Here is a 16,660-nt window from a genome sequence, read left to right as displayed (position 1 = left end):
GTCAGAGGAGGAGTCCACAGAGGCTTGGGTGAAGACACCTGCCAATCAGGTGGTGTCCTACCTGAGCCACTACTTAGCCCTTACCAAACATGGCCACTCCTACCCTGAGTGGATTACAGAGCAATGTGCACACTTCAGTGTACAAGGAACCAGAGATCTCCCCCTGAAAGCCAAGGCAGGCTGAAGAGCCACCATGCTCCGAGGCTGTGTTTGGAGAACCACACAGAAGGAACCTAACGTTCAGACTGCACTGCAGGACAGCCTTGTGACGCTACACATGTTCCAATGGTGTCAGAGATGTGTGGCCAGATTGGGCACTTTCCAAGAGCTCCTCGAGTACAAGAGTGGGGCTCTCTGAGTTTGCACAGTCCCCTCCATCTAAGGAAGAGTGGAGGAACTTACTACGGAAGACTGCAACATCATACCACGAGGGAAGGAAGGCACAGACAGAGTCAAGAGCCTGTGAAGACCCCAGATCTCACCAGAGGGAGAGCGTCCAGAGATGCTTACATAAATAGAAACTCCTTTCCACCCCACTGAGGAGACTGACCACCGCCCGTTACACTTCATGTTCTAGTGACAGGATTCACTTACAACTCTCTCCGGTCAGGGTGCCTTTATAAGAAAGAGAGATTTTGGAGGGCGGGGAGATGGCTCAGACAGCAAAATGCTTGCTTGCCTTTGAAACGCAACTACCTGAGTTTGATCGCCAAACTGGAGAGGCAGAGTCTGGGGGAATCCCTGGCACTCGCTCACTGGCCGACCCAGCCTAATTTGTGCATTCTGGCCCAGACTTGATCTCAACAAACCAAGGTTGGTGGCTTCTCACTAACCCTGACTAACCAAAGGTCTCCACATGCACACTCACACGTATGCATGTGTGACACAGCGCGGAGCACAGCACACACCAGAGTTTGCTGACCACACTGCAGAGGCACAGCATCTGGGATTGATGCCTCCTGTCTTTCTTCCCCTTTTTGAGCAGGGCCTCACTCAAGGTAGGCAAGAGCTTGGCCCTACCACCATACCTCACAAAGAGGATGTAACAGGAATCACAGCCTTCGATGCCTTTGAAGCTAAAAGACAGTCTTTGGTATTGAGCAGCCACACGGAGGTTGATTCGTGTAGGCACTTCTAGTACAATTTTAACTTAAATCCCTGTTGAGAGCCACGCCGTTACAGAAACCCTGCATGAGATGACTAGGGAACCACCACAGATCTTCTTGTTAATGACGAGAAATATTGACCCCCACCCCCACCCCGGCTGGCATTCGCACAGCGGCAGTCGCCAGAGTGTGCTGCTTGGGAATATGGCTCAGAATGCTTGCTGGGAAGGAGGGAGAGCCTCAGTGCTCGGCTAAGCAGCTGCCACATGAGGTCCCGGTCACACCCAGCTCTGGACACAGCACAGCTTGACCACCAGGGTTAAGAGAGTGGTGCTCTCCCTGTCTAATAGGATTTGTGTTTCTGAGTCGCTGAGAAGCTCCTTTTAACACTCCTCATAAAGCAAGGCGGCTCTCAGCACCATTAAGGTCCACCTTCTTCCTAATCCCAGTCTACAACCGCAGGGTTCTCAGTCCTGCCTGGCATCCTCACTTAGCACTCAACACCCCACGGCTGTCCAGGTGACTGGCAAATGTATGTATAAGCCCACACCTCCCTCCACACCCTAACTTAAACCCTGGTCACAGAACTGATGTCATGGATTTTAAAGCATTCACAGGGCCAAAAGTCTCTTCCTAAAACAGAACTGAGGATTAAGTCGACCATGTACACTTTCAACACCCAAGATACTATGCCTATAGTAACTGGGATGGTTTTACACCTATCTCTTTGATACCTTCGTGAATTTCAGCTCTTACCAAATATGGCCGCTCCTGCACTGAGCAGACTACAGAGCAATGTGCACACTTCAGTGTACAAGGAACCAGAGATCTCCCCATAAAAGCCAAGGCAGGCTGGAGAGCCACCATGCTCAGAGGCTGTGTTTGGAGAACCACACAGGGACCGAAGGAACCTGGCATTCAGACTGCACTACAGGACAGCCTTGCGACGCTACAAATGTTCCAAAGGTGTCAGAGTTGTGTGACTGGACTGCTCACTTTCTGTCTTAGTCAGGGTTTCTATTCCTGCAGAAACATCGTGACCAAGAAGCAAGCTGGGGAGGAGAGGGTTTATTCAGCTCACACTTCCACATTGCTGTTCATCACCAAAGGAAGTCAGGACTGGAACTCAAGCAGGTCAGGAAGCAGGAGCTGATGCAGAGGCCATGAAGGGTGCTGCTACTGGCTTGCTCCCCACGGTTTGCTCAGCCTGCTTTCTTCCTTTCTTTCTTTCTTTCTTTCTTTCTTTCTTTATTTATTTATTTATTTATTTATTTATTTATTTATTTATTTTCCCCACTTTGAAGGAACCAGTGAATTTCTTTTTTTTTTCTTTTTCTTTTTTCCGGAGCTGGGGACCGAACCCAGGGCCTTGCGCTTGCTAGGCAAGCGCTCTACCACTGAGCTAAATCCCCAACCCCGAATTTCTGAAGGCATTTCCTTACAGTGGTGGCACCTGGCTCAGGACAGAGGCAGCCAGGTTTTCCCCATGCTGCCAAGGTCTCTCAGGGTGAGAGCAGAAATAACATTTTAAGGACGAAGCCATTGTCACGCCCTGGGTACAACAACCAGGAAAATCACAAGAATCATGGAAAACAAGAACTCCTCTAAAATCTCAATACTACACTCTTTAAAAAAAAAAAGTCAAATGAACCGAACATGCCAAGAGGTAGCTCCGAGGACCTTGGGCACCCTGTCCATTACGAGCAGTGGCTGCCATAGACAGCCCCTGGTAAACCTTGGACTTGGTTATCACACATTGCTGAGGGAAGACTTCTTGTCTGGTCCAAAGGTCCTTGCTTAGTGAGGGTCCCAGTGGAGTCCTTGGCGGACTGGTGAAGGGACACTTTGGTAGGAAGAAGCCCTTGGGGGAAGAGCAGGAAGTCAGGACATTCTCCTTCCCTACGGTGAGGGAAGGACAGAATTCTAGGAAAATCAGATTTGTCAGGAAGTGGGGTGGGTGCTGATGCTGATTTGAATGTTGATTGGTGGGCACCTGGGAGAAGACAGGGTGGCAGCCCCACCCTCCAGCACAAAACAACGGAGGTGGGACACTCAGGGGTTGCTGAAGAGTTCATTTTTCTTGCTCCAGTCCATCTGCGGGGCCCGCTTGCTACTGTGCTCTAGCAGCCCAGGAATGGCCCCACACACAATGGGCTGGGTCCACCCCCTCTTGATCACTAGTTGAGAAAATGCCTTACAGCTGGGTCTCATGAAGGCATTTCCACAACTGAGGCTCCTTTTTCTGCGATACCTCCAGCTTGTGTCAAGTTGACGGCACAAAACCAGCCAGTACACTTTCCAAGAGCTCCTCGAATACAAGAGTGGGACTCTCTGAGTTTTTACGGTCTGCTCAGTCTCACAGAGAGTAGAGGAACTTACTACTGAAGCCTGCAGCCTCATACCACGAGGGAAGGAAGGGACAGAGTCAAGAGCCTGTGAAGACCCCAGATCTCACTAAAGGGATTGGGGGGGCAGGGAGAAGAGAGAAAGGACAGAAAGAGAGGAGGGAGTGCTGTGTAGAAAGGTCTAGACACACAAGACCACAGTAGGCAGCTGAAAGAAGAAAGTGGAGAAAACACAACAGGGGCGCAAACCTAGTTCTGCTTCTAGGGCTCAGCAGCTGCTCTGCCCTGGCCCAGCCAGTCACCCCTCAACTTTCCATGATTCTGCTTCCACCTCCTCCAGGCAGCCTGGCACCAGGGCTTCCCATACACTGCTGCTTAGTGTGAGCCTGCCTGTCTGTCTCTGTCTCTGTCTCTCTCTGTGTATGCATGTATGTACAAGCATTCGTGTGGATCTCTGTCTCTCTCTGTCTCTCTGTCTCTGTCTATGTCTCTCTCTGTGTATGCATGTATGTACAAGCATTCTTGTGGATCTCTCTGTCTCTCTGTCTCTCCCTGTGTGTCTCTGTCTCTGTGTCTGTGTGTGTGTGTGTGTGTGTGTATGCATGCATGTCTGTCTCTCTGTCTCTCCCTGTGTGTCTCTGTCTCTGTGTCTGTGTGTGTGTGTGTGTGTGTGTGTATGCATGCATGTCTGTCTCTCTGTCTCTCCCTGTGTTTCTCTGTCTCTCTTTGTCTCTCTGTGTGTGTATGCATATGTATACATGCTTGGGCGTATGTCTGTCTCTCTCTGTCTCTCTATTCTGCTTGTCTTTCTCTGTCTCTGTCTCTCATTCCCTCCTTTTTGAGACAGGCTCCCATGTAGCCCAGGCTGGCCCTAACTCACTATGTAGCAAAAGATGACCTTGACAAACCTCTGACCCTCTGCCTCTATACTCTGAGATTATAGATGTGCGCACCCCACCTCATTTACAAGCTGTTGTGGGAATCAAACTGAGGGTTTTATGCACGCTGAGCAAATGTTCTGCCAACTGATCCCCACTCCCAGCACCATCCTGCTTTTTCCAAAGCATGCTATCACACCCAAACCCAGCAACCTGGGAGTGTAGTGGAAAACTGCCTTTTCCTCTCCATTTATCTGTGCTTGAGAGCCTTCGATAGCTCTCTCCCCTTGTTCCACTCCATAGGAATGAGTGAATAAATAAATAAATAAATAAATAAATAAATAAATAAATAAATAGGGTTATGACAGGGCTTGTGTTGGAACATGTCATGATCGGCAATGAGTAGATATCATGTGTTTTAGATTGGGGGGGAGGGGTGACTGTCCAGCTCTTGACTCCTGTTCTGGAACCTTTCTTCTTCCACACTCATCACAGATAGGAAGGAGGGCACAGGGAGAAGAGAGACCTAGGTGGCAGAGGGTTTTCAGGGCCCTCCTCTCATGCCATTCCCACTCCTGCCTCTCACACCATGGAAAGAGGAAGCAGTGTGCGTAGACCCAAGGCTGAGTCCAAGCTGACCTTCACCAGCCACCGGGTATCTGGGTGCAGAACCCCGCTCCCACAGTGCCTCGCATAAAGTGTATTTAAATATGCGTATGATTTGGCCAAAGCTCAGAGGACCCAAAAGATGAGTTCTAAAATTAGAAGTGACATTTACAGGGTGTGAGGACAGACCCACGGAGTAATCAGAAGGGCTGGGAATTCCAACTCTGCAGCAGTGGGGAGAACAGAGAGTGAGAACAGAGAGAGGGAAGCCGTGAGAGACTGGAGCAGCAGGGACAGAGGGGTCACCCAGCCCTACCAGGTGCAAATGGCGCAGGAATGCATTAGCCACCTGGGAGAAGCTGCCTCCACCTGTGCCCAGTAGGAACTGAGTCTAGATCCCCAGCACCCACATAAATACTGTGTGTGATAGTGTGTGTCTAACTCTGGGGGCTGGGATGGAACTGGAGAGATAATGGAACCCTACGGTTTGCTAGTCATCCAGTCTCTTCAAGCCAATGAGTCCTGGGTTCAGTGAGAGACCCTGTCCCCCAAAATAAGGTGGGAAAGCCAGGCCTGGTAGTACTTGCCTTTAATCCCAGCACTTGGGAGGCAGAGGTAGGTGGATCTCTGTGAGTTTGTGGCCCACCTGTATGTCTACACTGTGACTTCCAAGCCATAACCACACAGGCAGAAGTAAAAGTGTCCAGTGTCTTAGTCAGGGCCACTGTCGCTGTGATGATCACCATGACCAAAAGCAACTCAGGAGAACAGGGTTTATTCGGTTTCTACTTCCATATCCCTGTTTATTACCAGAGTAAGTCAGGGCAGGAACCTGGAGGCAGGAGCTGATACAGAGGGCAAGGAGAGGTGCTGTTTACTGGCTTGCTCCTCATGGCTTTCTCAGCCTGCTTTCTTATACCACTCAGGACCACCAGCCCTGGATGACTCCACCCACAATGGGCAGGCCCCACCCACAATGGACGGGATCATCTCCTATCAATCACTAATCAAGAGAACTGCCCACCGGCTTGCCTACTTTATGATCTTATGGAGGCTTTTCCTCAGTTGAGGCTCCCTCCTCTCCGATGACTCTAGCTTGTAACGAGGTGACAGAAAACTAGCCAGCACACCGATCTCACCACTTCTGTTCCAATTGCCAGTGACCACGGAGGGATGGAGAGATGGGGAGACAGCCGTGCTCATAGCTCGCCATTCCTCATCATTCTCCAATGGTAGTCTTCGCCTCTCGTTCTTCTCTAATAAGCAAAGGTTCTTTGGAATAGTGATTTTATTATTAAAGCTAAATGGATCATCTTTCCCTTTTTAGCTTTTTTTCTTAGAAAGGGAGAAGGGGAGAGAGGAGGGGATTTTGGCCGCAGCTCCCCACCGCTCCAGGAAGGCTATGCGCACCTTGGTTCTGGCGTCACGCTCCTCGCTCCTCGCAGGGAAACAGGGCACCACCTGCAGGCTCGCTTAATCATAATTACCTTCCCCGGAGGCCCCAGAAGAGCTGCTGCTCTCTCACAGCCTCCAAGAATATTCCTGATGTCCCAAAGCCACACCAGGGATCTCCCAACACGACCCCCCCCCCAGATTAAAAACAGAAAATTACATCCGTAAAAACAGAAAGTTACATCCGTTCCCTACGAGGTAAGAAGCGAGGTGGTTTGCTATTCTGTGCAACCCTGGTGTGCTAAACTGCTTCCGCTGGTAGAATGGGGAACCTGGCTCCACTCCCTACACCTTGCACCCCTCATCCTGTGCCCTCTGTACGGTTATCTGCCTTCCCTTCCCTGGTCTTCTTGAGCACAGAACCCTCTGAGAAACAAGAGAACGGTGTGTATGCCTGCTGTGGCTATGTGCCACACACGATGGCGCCCAGATCTGGCAGAGGAGACATTCCCAGTAATGCTGGTTCCTGTGCCACGATGTAGTAGGCACCTTTTCTTTGTCTAGATTGTTGGGGGTCCCTGAGAGAAGAGCCCCCCCCCCGATTGCTTCCAATCTAACTTCTCCCCCTTGGCATCCATCCACCCATCTGCTGACAGAGACTCTCGATGCGTCTCCCCCAGCCTTAACATCCTTCCGAGAGTTTTATGCCTGTCTTCATGGGAGTTAGGCAAGGCTTCGTGGGAGTCCTGAGCAAGTGCTTCAAAAAGCTGTCTCTAAGAACAGACCGCTGAACCAGGGACTGCCTGTACCTCAAAGAGATACACACGGGGCTCCGATTTAAAGCGTTTTACAGTGTTCCACAGGGCAGGTCCTCGTCCCAAATTGATCGCTCCAGCACATCTGTTTTCAAGAACCCCCGGCTGTAAGGATCCCTTGCCTCTCCAAGTCACTGGCACAAATTAACTTTGACCAGGAATGAGATAATAATGGAAATGTCAGAACAAATTGTCTTTCCAGTTTGTGTCCCCCACCTCCCCCCGCCACTCTATCTTAGAATGACTCCTGTCAAAAACAAAACACCTTCCTCAAGGCTCTGCGGGTTGGTTGGTTTGCAGAGCTGTGGACGGGAAGCTTGCAGAGAGCCACCGCCTGGCTACTTCCCATCCCTCTCAGCTCCTATCCCATTCTTCCACATTAGGAAGAATGTGCACAGAAGGAAGCCAGGGGCATGTCCTAAAAGTTGAACGAGGGAGGAGGACTCTCTCCAGTGACCACATCGTGAAAGGGCAGATGGCCACGCCCTTTCCAGGTCAGTCACGGGGGCGGGGGCAGGGAGGGAATGGGGTCAGCTGTCCCATCCATGAACAAGATGTGACTCAGACAAACTGGGCAGCATAGACCAATGGCTACGGTTGTCCTTTAACTTCTACACATCCTTGGCATGCCCACGGCCCAAGCTGTGTTCTTTCTGCTCCCCCACTCACTGGCACGAATGATTGACAAGAGCCACATCCCAGTGGAGAACCCAACCTTGTCAACGTCCAGTAAACAGAAAGGGTCTCTTTGGGGAAAACGTGGCCTCGTTACTCAACTCCCTTCAGCCACATGGGACTTCAAGTCGACTCAGTAACATTCTGTTTGGAAAAAGTAATCAGAGAGATGGACCCAGTGTAAAGAGCTGTCTTAGTCATGGCATGACTTAAAAACTGGCTCTCTGGGCCTTCACCCATGAGTTAGACCCAATTCAATCGGAACATTTCTCATCATCACGGCATGCCATGGACACAGTATATAAACACCCTGGCTAATGGGGCTGCAAGGGTCACAACCGCCACCTCCAACAGGCCCCGTTATCAGCTCCAGTAGCTCAACAAATGTTTGGGTGAAGTAAAGCAGAGATGTGATCCTTCAGAGGATTTACACCCATCAGCCTGTTAATTGAATAATGTGTCAGCATAACGAAACATTTGCTTCTTGCCACTTCACAGGAGGCCAAGTCTCCCCTTGTGCTCAGTGTTCCATTTCCTGAGACTTTTTTCCCTTGACTAGATGGGAGACTGGGCCCTGCAGACCTGTTTTGTTGACATAAATGAGATACTGTTGTCTATTGAAGACTGGGAAGAGGCAAAGTAACGAGATAAGGAAGCACAAAGAATACTGAGAGTGACCAGATAATTAGTTAGAAATTTAAAAAAAAATCGATAGTGAAAGACCAGGGCAAGTTCAAACACATGCTCCTCTTTGGACAAACACAGTTCTGAACAGCGTCTTCCAATAGTCAAACCCTTGCAAGGAACCAGAAGCATTTGTGGCTGAGTGGTTGGTTATTGGTTGGGCGCTGAAGCCACTGAGACAAATGGGCAACAGATTAGAGTCCTGGAGGTGGGACAGATGGTCTAATTCAAGGGTCTACCTGAAAAACAGCTGCAGATTAGCAGTCCTCGAAGGACTCTAACCTCACTGGATTCTCCCATAGACATCCCTTAACCTTAAGACATCAGGACTCAAAAGCCCAGCCATTAGCACATCTCCTTTGAAACAAAGTATCACCGAAGACCATGTCAGAGGCACACTGGTGTGTGCACCTAAGAGCAACTGTGCACAGAAAAGTCAAGCTAGGTTAAAAACACCAAGGGAGGGGGAAGATGAATAGACAGACATTCCTAATTTTAGTAATCTTATATACTCTCTCCCCCATAAAGCTCCCCATAAGTTGTGATTTATTGGTTTTATATATAGAAACCATACATAGTTAAGATTCCGTGCCCCTAGAAGGGTGGGGGCAGAGGGAAGGGAAGAGAGAATGAAATGATTTTTTTTCCACATGCCCCCCCATAGGGAAAGTTTTCTACTGAGGCTTGCTTGGTTGTGACTTGGGGAGTCCTGGGTCTGGTCCCTCCCACTTACTGAAGATTTGAGTCAAGTCCTGTTTTCAGTGAACTTCAGATAGGTTAAACTCTAGGAGGGTGTGCACTGTCCAGTCTCCCCTTGTGCCTGGTTTACTCTGTCAGGAGCAACACGCCCCAAAAACCAGCGAGGGGCCAAGGCTTGGAAGGGAAGGCAAGCCAAAAATACCCAGCCAGCGCAGCTGTGTGTACAGTGTGACTCTTCCTAGCAAACACAGCACAGGGATTTGATGCTCCCTGGATCACGGGGCTCACAAACACGCTTGGAAAAAATAATCTGACCATCGCTCAGCATTGAAAGGTTCTCCGGGGTGGGGGTGGGGGTCTATGAATGCTGCTAGGTAGACAGATTGTTTACCTAGCGTGCATGAAGCCCTGGGTCCCATCCCCAGGAGCTCAACAAACTGGAAGAATAAATGTATATATTTTCCCACACATGAAGGTGAGTAACATTGGCACCACATGGGTGTGTCATGCTTGACCATTTTAAAGGGGGCGTAGCTTCGGTTTAGATCCTTAAAGAATTGCACCGTTCAGGGGTGGCTATAAAGTCCGAGCCAATTTTATCGTCAACTCAGGAAACCACACCGGCTAAGCAACTGGCAGTGGGGTCCGTTAAGAAGTGAGCCCACAGCCCCACTCTGTACCGGCGGGAACTCCCCGGGACAAGTACAGCTCTAAGAGAATATCACACCTCAGTAAAATCAATAATAAATCAGTAGTGATATTAAAGGCAACTTGGCAGCGAGTGGCCAGCCTGAGCCGGTGCAACGGGAACCTCCAGTCTTGCAAGACCAGGCTAGGTTCAAGTGGCTCTCCTGTCATCCTTTCCAGAAAGGGCAGGCCGCCAGGGGTCCAAGTTGGGGAAAGTGGCTCAGGTGATGGCGCTGGTGACAGAACTGAGAACTCAAGGTCTACTTACTACTGCAGGGGGCAAGGGTGCTGACAGACAACCCTGCAACCAGCTCCGGACAGCGGGGCAGAGGGTACTGGCGGGGTGTGGGGGGCACAGAAGAAGAGAAAGGACCAGAGGGGCCAGGAGGGGACTACAGGGAACTGGAGAGCGCGGGAGGTGGGGGAGAGGACCAGGGAGAGGTCTGGAAAGGACCGAGAGGGCCGGAGCCGTACCTGGGCTCCGGCAGGACGACCTTCTTGCTGGCGCGCGCGGCCGGCGCCGCCTTGCTCTTCTCCATGGCCATCAGGTAGCTGACGTCGGCCAGCACGGCCTCCAGGTCCGCCATGGCGGCTCCGCAGCTCCCGCCGCCCCGACGGGGCCACGGCGCGCCCGACGCGCGACCCCGACGCGGACCCCGACGCACCGCCCCTTCCGCGGCTCCGCGCCCCAGCCCGGCGCGCCCCCAACCGTCCGCGGCCACGCGCTCCTGACCCAGCCTCTCAGGCACCAGGGACTTCCTCTCCCTCCTCCTCTCCCTCTCCCTTCTCCTCTCCTCTCTCTCCTCTCCTCTTTTTCCTCTCTTCCTCCCCCTTAGATCTCTAAGCACAGTCCAGATGCCCAGTACTGAGGGGACATTCCAGGAGGTCTCCAGTAGCTCACTCTCCTGGAGGGGACACTGGAGGTACCCTGGAGTGGTCCCACCTGCTCTTTCTGGTGATTGTCAAATAGAGGTCAGAGCTACCTCAGGGGGTGTCTCCAGCCATTAGCCCCACCCTGGACCTCCCTCTGTGAGCCAAGCCAAGAGACACTACCAGCATAGTGGAGAAAGTTGCTTGGCTCCTGCCCTGCGTGCGGGGTGAAGTGGTGTAAGTCACGCCCTGGAGAAGAGCTGTCCCTGGGGACCCAGCGGATGGAAGTGCTCTAGGTTCAAGGTCACAGCTCGCTTGCACTCAGGTGGAAGGCCTCAGGGTGAGTGTCCAGTGGGGGGGCTTAGAGCATCCTGGCTCCTGCAGGCTCTATACCAACTCAAGAGCCACAAGAGGAAGTGCGCCCATGAGAACACAGAACCACCTCCTGGGTTTTCAGGGAAGTAGAAGGGCTGAGGCTCGATTCTAGGCAGTAGGGAATTTCCAGGGGCCTGGGCCTGTCATGGTGACCTTTTTCACTACCTCCAACCCTGCCTGGGTCACTACTTCATTTCTCTGCAGCTGGCAGACAGATCCAAATTCAAAACCCATGTGGCACCTGTTAAGGGACCAGGAAATCTGGAGACATCCTAAGCTTGAAGGGCCTTTATCCAAATTGTCACACATAACTGTGAACCTCAGATCAGACGGGGCTAGAATGAACTTCTGCCCATAGCTGAGGGGGTTATGGTTACATTTTGGTTAGTTGTCCTGCTGTCCCAGCAGAAGTGGCTTGGGTTTGTCCCTGGCTTTCGTTTTCTGTCTGTTCTGTTTCCCAACAGGCCAGTTTTACCATAAGTTTCTCCATCCCCAAGGCACAGTATTTGGAGGGACTAGAAAAGGACTAGGTGGTAAAGGGTGGGAAAATCCTGGGAAGGAGCTGGGTCTGCCACGGACAGCCAACATCACCCCTATAGTGCCCACCATAGAAAGGGGACAGAGTCAGGCAGAGCCCAGCCTTGAGTTGCATTTGCCAGTTACATCCACCTTTTCACCCCAAAATGGGAACACGGATGCCCACCCAGTGTGGAGGGAGGAATAAGTTGCCCCAAGAGCATCCTGTCCCTTTATGTCTGATTCAATATCATTTCTTCCAAAGTGTGGGGTTGTTTTTTTCTTTTCCTTTTTTTTTAAAGTCTTCTGGGATTTTCAAATGATCAGATAACAAACTACCCTCCCACCTCCCCAAAAGTAAGATAGCTTTTGTCTTATGTTCCTTTTTCCAAGTTTTGGTGTATAGTAAGTTATGAAGACACCCGCATTCAAACCTTTGGTCTACGCTAAATGGCTGAGAGACATCAGAGGCAAGGTCTCAGCTCTCTGTGGCTCTGTCCTCTCGAGTAATGAGACAGCAGAGGGGGAGGGCAGCGTCTAGAGATGTACCTTGGGCTGGGAAGTGCCAGCCACACAAAAATGAGGAACTGAGTTCAACTGCCAGAACCCACATAGAGTGCATTGGGACACATGCTTGGAATCCCAGCACCAGGAAGACAAGACAGGGGGAGCCCCAGGGCTCAGAGTTTCAGGCCATCAAGAGACCAGAAAACAAGATTAGAGGCAGACAAAGGAGCTTACCACATAAGGGTGCTCGCCATCAGCATGGAGTTCAGTCTCTGAGAGCCCCTTGGTGGCAGAAAAAAGCTAACACTTGGAAGGTGCCTCTGACCCCTGCAATTGTGTGTGCTTGCACAATAAATCAATGTAACTTTTTTAAAAGCCCAAATGGGGAACAACACCCAAGTTTGTCATGTGGCCTACCCACATGCACACCCACATGCATACCCACACAATGCACACACAGGCACACACACATGCTCCCACACAATGCACCCATACATGCAAGCACAGGCATACACAATGCACACACATGCACACACAGGTACCCACACGATGCACACACACAGGCACACATAGGCACACACAATGCACACACATGCACACATAGGCAACCACAAAATGCACACACAGAGACACATAGGCACGCACATAATGCACACACGTAGGCACACACAATGCACACACATGGACACACAGGTACCCAAACAGTGCACACAGACGCGCACACAGGCACAATGCACACACAGGCACACACACAGTGCATTCACAGGCACGCACATAACACACAGACACATGCACACACAGGTTTGCACACAATGGGCACACACACAGGCAAGCACCTTGCCTGACACCTAGCAGATCCTCCACCAAGATCACCTCCTGCTTTACTGTCACTTGGCCCATGCTAGAAAAGATTCCAAACCAGCAGCTCACAGTTACACACTGAAGCAGGAAGACCCCCTTACCAAAAATAACTTCTCCCTAGGGCATTTCTAGGAACCAAAAATGGCAACAGCGATGTCCGTTTATAAACACAGGCAATTGCTTTTCTAACAGAGGGAACAGTGTGTCCAAAACATGTCCGTGTTTCTGAAGCCCCTCACGGTGTAGGTCATCCCCTACATGTATGCATGTGCTGATCACATCCCCAGGTATGGCTTCTGAACATAGTAGGAGACAGGTCACTCTGGCTGCCCTCTGCTGGCTCCTGCCCCTCTCTCATAGCTGGAGTCTTTCAGTGTGGTGCAGTTTTTCATGTTCACCAAAAGCAGGGTATGCATGACATTGACACAGTTGTCATAACTGAGTCTCAGACTCCTGTCACTAGACAGCAATCCTCGCCAGCCTGCAGTCTCTAGAAAGATGCAGAAAACAAATCGCCGCCCACGTGTGCTCGGTGGGCAGAACTTGCTGGCAAACCTTCCCGGCCCAGCCCCCTCCACCCCCAGAGGACCAAAGCGCTCAGAGCGCAAGCTGCTTCTGAGAATTGACAGAACTCCAGGGTTCCCACATGGTTCGCAGTGTGCTCACTGTCTTCCCCACACGCTGCATCGTTAGGGAAGATGTGGCCGAGACTGGCACATTCGGGACACAGCGACTCTCCGGATGGCAAGAAGTCTCCATGGGTAAAGTTCCATCCCCGAGAGCCATGTGCTGGAAGTGGGCAACTGCCTCCAGCAAGCTGCCCTCTGACCTGTACATGTGCCCCTTGGCGCTCTCTCTCTCTCTCTCTCTCTCTCTCTCTCTCTCTCTCTCTCTCTCCTCTCTCTCTCCTCTCTCTCTCCTCTCTCCTCTCTTTCTGCTCTCTCTCCTCTCTCTCTCTCTCTCCTTCCTCTCTCTCTCCTCTCTCCCTCTCTCTCTCTCACTTTCTCTCTCTCCTCTCTCCTCTCTCCTCTCTCTCCTCTCTCTCTCTCCTTCCTCTCTCTCCTCTCTCTCTCTCCCTCTCCTTCCTCTCTCCTCTCTCTCTCCTCTCTCCTCTCTCTCTCACTTTCTCTCTCTCCCCTCTCTCTCCTCTCTCTCCTCTCTCCTCTCTCTCTCACTTTCTCTCTCTTCCCTCTCTCTCCTTTCTCTCCTCTCTCCTCTCTCCTCTCTCTCTCCTCTCTCCCTCTCTTCTCTCTCTCCTCTCTCTCTCTCTCTCTCTCTCTCTCTCTCTCTCTCTCACACACACACATGCAAAGAGAGAGAGAGAGAGAGAGAGAGAGAGAGAGAGGTGGGGAGGGAGAGGTTAATGAACGTGAAAACATACTTCTGGCCCACCAGAGTATATTCTAATAACAGCCTCTGAGGAAAAAAGCTAAGGAGAGAATTAGCTGGTTTTCTTTCTTGTTTTGAGCTTACGGAGCTTGTCAGAACTGAGCACGCAATCTCTGGGTGCTGAATCCCGAAGGGAGTGCAGCAGAATGAAAAGATCATCACAGATGGAAATCTACTCAGATTTGGAGAGGCTGAAATCAGTAGATATGATCCCCAAACACACACACACACACACACACACACACACACACACACACTCACATACGTACCCCACATGCATATGCATTTTCACACACACCCACTACACACACACATACTCATTCTCACAACATACACACTATATACACATACATCATACAAAGTGCACACACACACATGCACACATGCACACATGAAATCATTAGATATGACCCCCAACCATACACACACACACTCACGTACACACTCACATACACACACCACACACAAACACATACCACACTCCACAGACACACCTCACATATGCATTCTCATGCGCACAATACACACACATCACACAAAGTACACACACACATGCACGCCCACATGCACACACCCACACATGCACACCATACACATACACACATGCACACATACATATGCATACCATACACACATTCACACACACATTCACACTCACACACTGCTTCCACTGACGTCTGCTGGAGAGTTTGGATTAAAGACACAGACATGAGGCCCACACCTGTAACTCTAACTCTAGGGATGTGAGACAGGAGATAGGGTTGTAGGGTTGAGAGCAGCCTGGGTTCAACAGTGAGTGTGAGGCCAGCCTGGACCACATAAAAATACTCTATTTCAAAGCACAAGGAGGCAGCTTGGTAAATGTGCTTTGTTATACAAGGACCAGAATTTAGATACCCAAAACTCGTGTAAACTGCCACACACGGCAGCACCGGTCCTTAATCACAGCCCTGGGAGGTAGGGACAGGCAGACACAGGGAAGGTAGGCAGATCAAAGCCCATCGGTGAACTCCAGGGTCAGCCATTTTTCTCAAAATATAAGGTGGAAAGTGGCTAAAGAAAAGACTAATGTCAACGACCAACCTGCATACATGAGTGTGCAAGCACACATACACATACATACACTGTGATGGTTCGTGTATGCTCGGCTCAGAGAATGGCACTATTAGGAGGTGTGGCCTTGTTGGAGGAAGTGTGGCACTTTGGGAGTGGGCAATGAGACTCTTATCCTAACCACGTGGGAGCCGGTCTTCTGGCTTCATTCAGATGAAGATGTAGAACTCTCAGCTCCTACTACTCCTATGCCTGCCTGGATGCTGCCATGTTCTCACCTTGATGATAATGGACTGAAGCTCTGAACCTGTAAACCAGCCCCAATTAAATGTTGTCCTTATAAGAGTTGCCTTGGTCATGGTGTCTCTTCACAGCAGTAAAACCCTAACTAAGGCACATGCGCATGCAGAGAAAGAGAGAGAGAGAGAGAGAGAGAGAGAGAGAGAGAGAGAGAGAGACAGAGAGAGACAGAGACAGAGAGACAGAGACAGACAGAGACAGACAGACAGAGACAGAGAGACAGAGAGACAGACAGAGACAGAGACCAAAAGAACAAGAGAGAGAGAGAGAGAGAGAGAGAGAGAGAGAGAGAGAAAGAGAGAAAGAAAGCAAGCAAGCCTGCCTCCGTGGGGCTGGAGAGTTGGCTCAGCAGTTAAGAATAGCTCCTGCCCCTCCAGAAGGCCTCCATTCAGTCCCCAGAGCAGTCACTAATTGGTTCACAGCCACAGGTAACTCCAGCTCCAGGAGATCCTGAACCCAGGCTTTTTGGTAACCAGAACACTCAGGATTCTCGACATCACTGGTCCATGAGGGAGACAAGCTCTCTCCAGGTCTCTGTCTGAGCATGTCTATCCTTGTCCCCCTGTATCTGAGCCACGGTGCTGTCTACACAGATGCCGAGGGGGATCGACTGTTGCCTCAGAGATGCAACAGATTATGAGGTGATCGAGTCCTGGAGATGTAGCTCAGAAGTGGACCCTCAAGGCACTGGGCTTAAAGTCCAGCATTGCAAAAGAACATAAGCAAATGAAGAAAAATCCTACTTAAAACGAATGGCTGTTAAAAGGAGGCTAAACCCCGAGTGCCAGTTCCCTGCCCCAAGTGAGCCTCTTCTTCAGCTTGGTTGGATCTGGGAGCTTCTACTCTGTGAAGAGTGGGTGGAATCCATTGCCCACCAGAAGCCCTCAGAAGGAGAGCTAAGG

General features: G+C 50.8%; 1 protein-coding gene across 2 annotated transcripts in view; it reads right to left on the bottom strand.

Moving 5' to 3' along the window:
* Grk3 (G protein-coupled receptor kinase 3) overlaps nucleotides 1-10,577 on the bottom strand; it is a 110,576-nt gene extending 99,999 nt beyond the window's left edge. Inside the window, exon 1 of one of the 2 annotated variants that reach the window (XM_039089109.2) lies at nucleotides 10,362-10,577. In XM_039089109.2, coding sequence (XP_038945037.1) covers nucleotides 10,362-10,474 — 113 coding nt within the window. In that variant the 5' untranslated portion in view covers nucleotides 10,475-10,577. 2 annotated transcript variants of the gene reach the window in all.
* Nucleotides 10,578-16,660: the final 6,083 nt, after the last annotated feature.

This window comes from Rattus norvegicus, chromosome 12 (assembly GCF_036323735.1).
Source record: "Rattus norvegicus strain BN/NHsdMcwi chromosome 12, GRCr8, whole genome shotgun sequence".
Taxonomy (NCBI): domain Eukaryota; kingdom Metazoa; phylum Chordata; class Mammalia; order Rodentia; family Muridae; genus Rattus; species Rattus norvegicus.
This window is presented reverse-complemented; position numbering and strand designations above follow the sequence as displayed.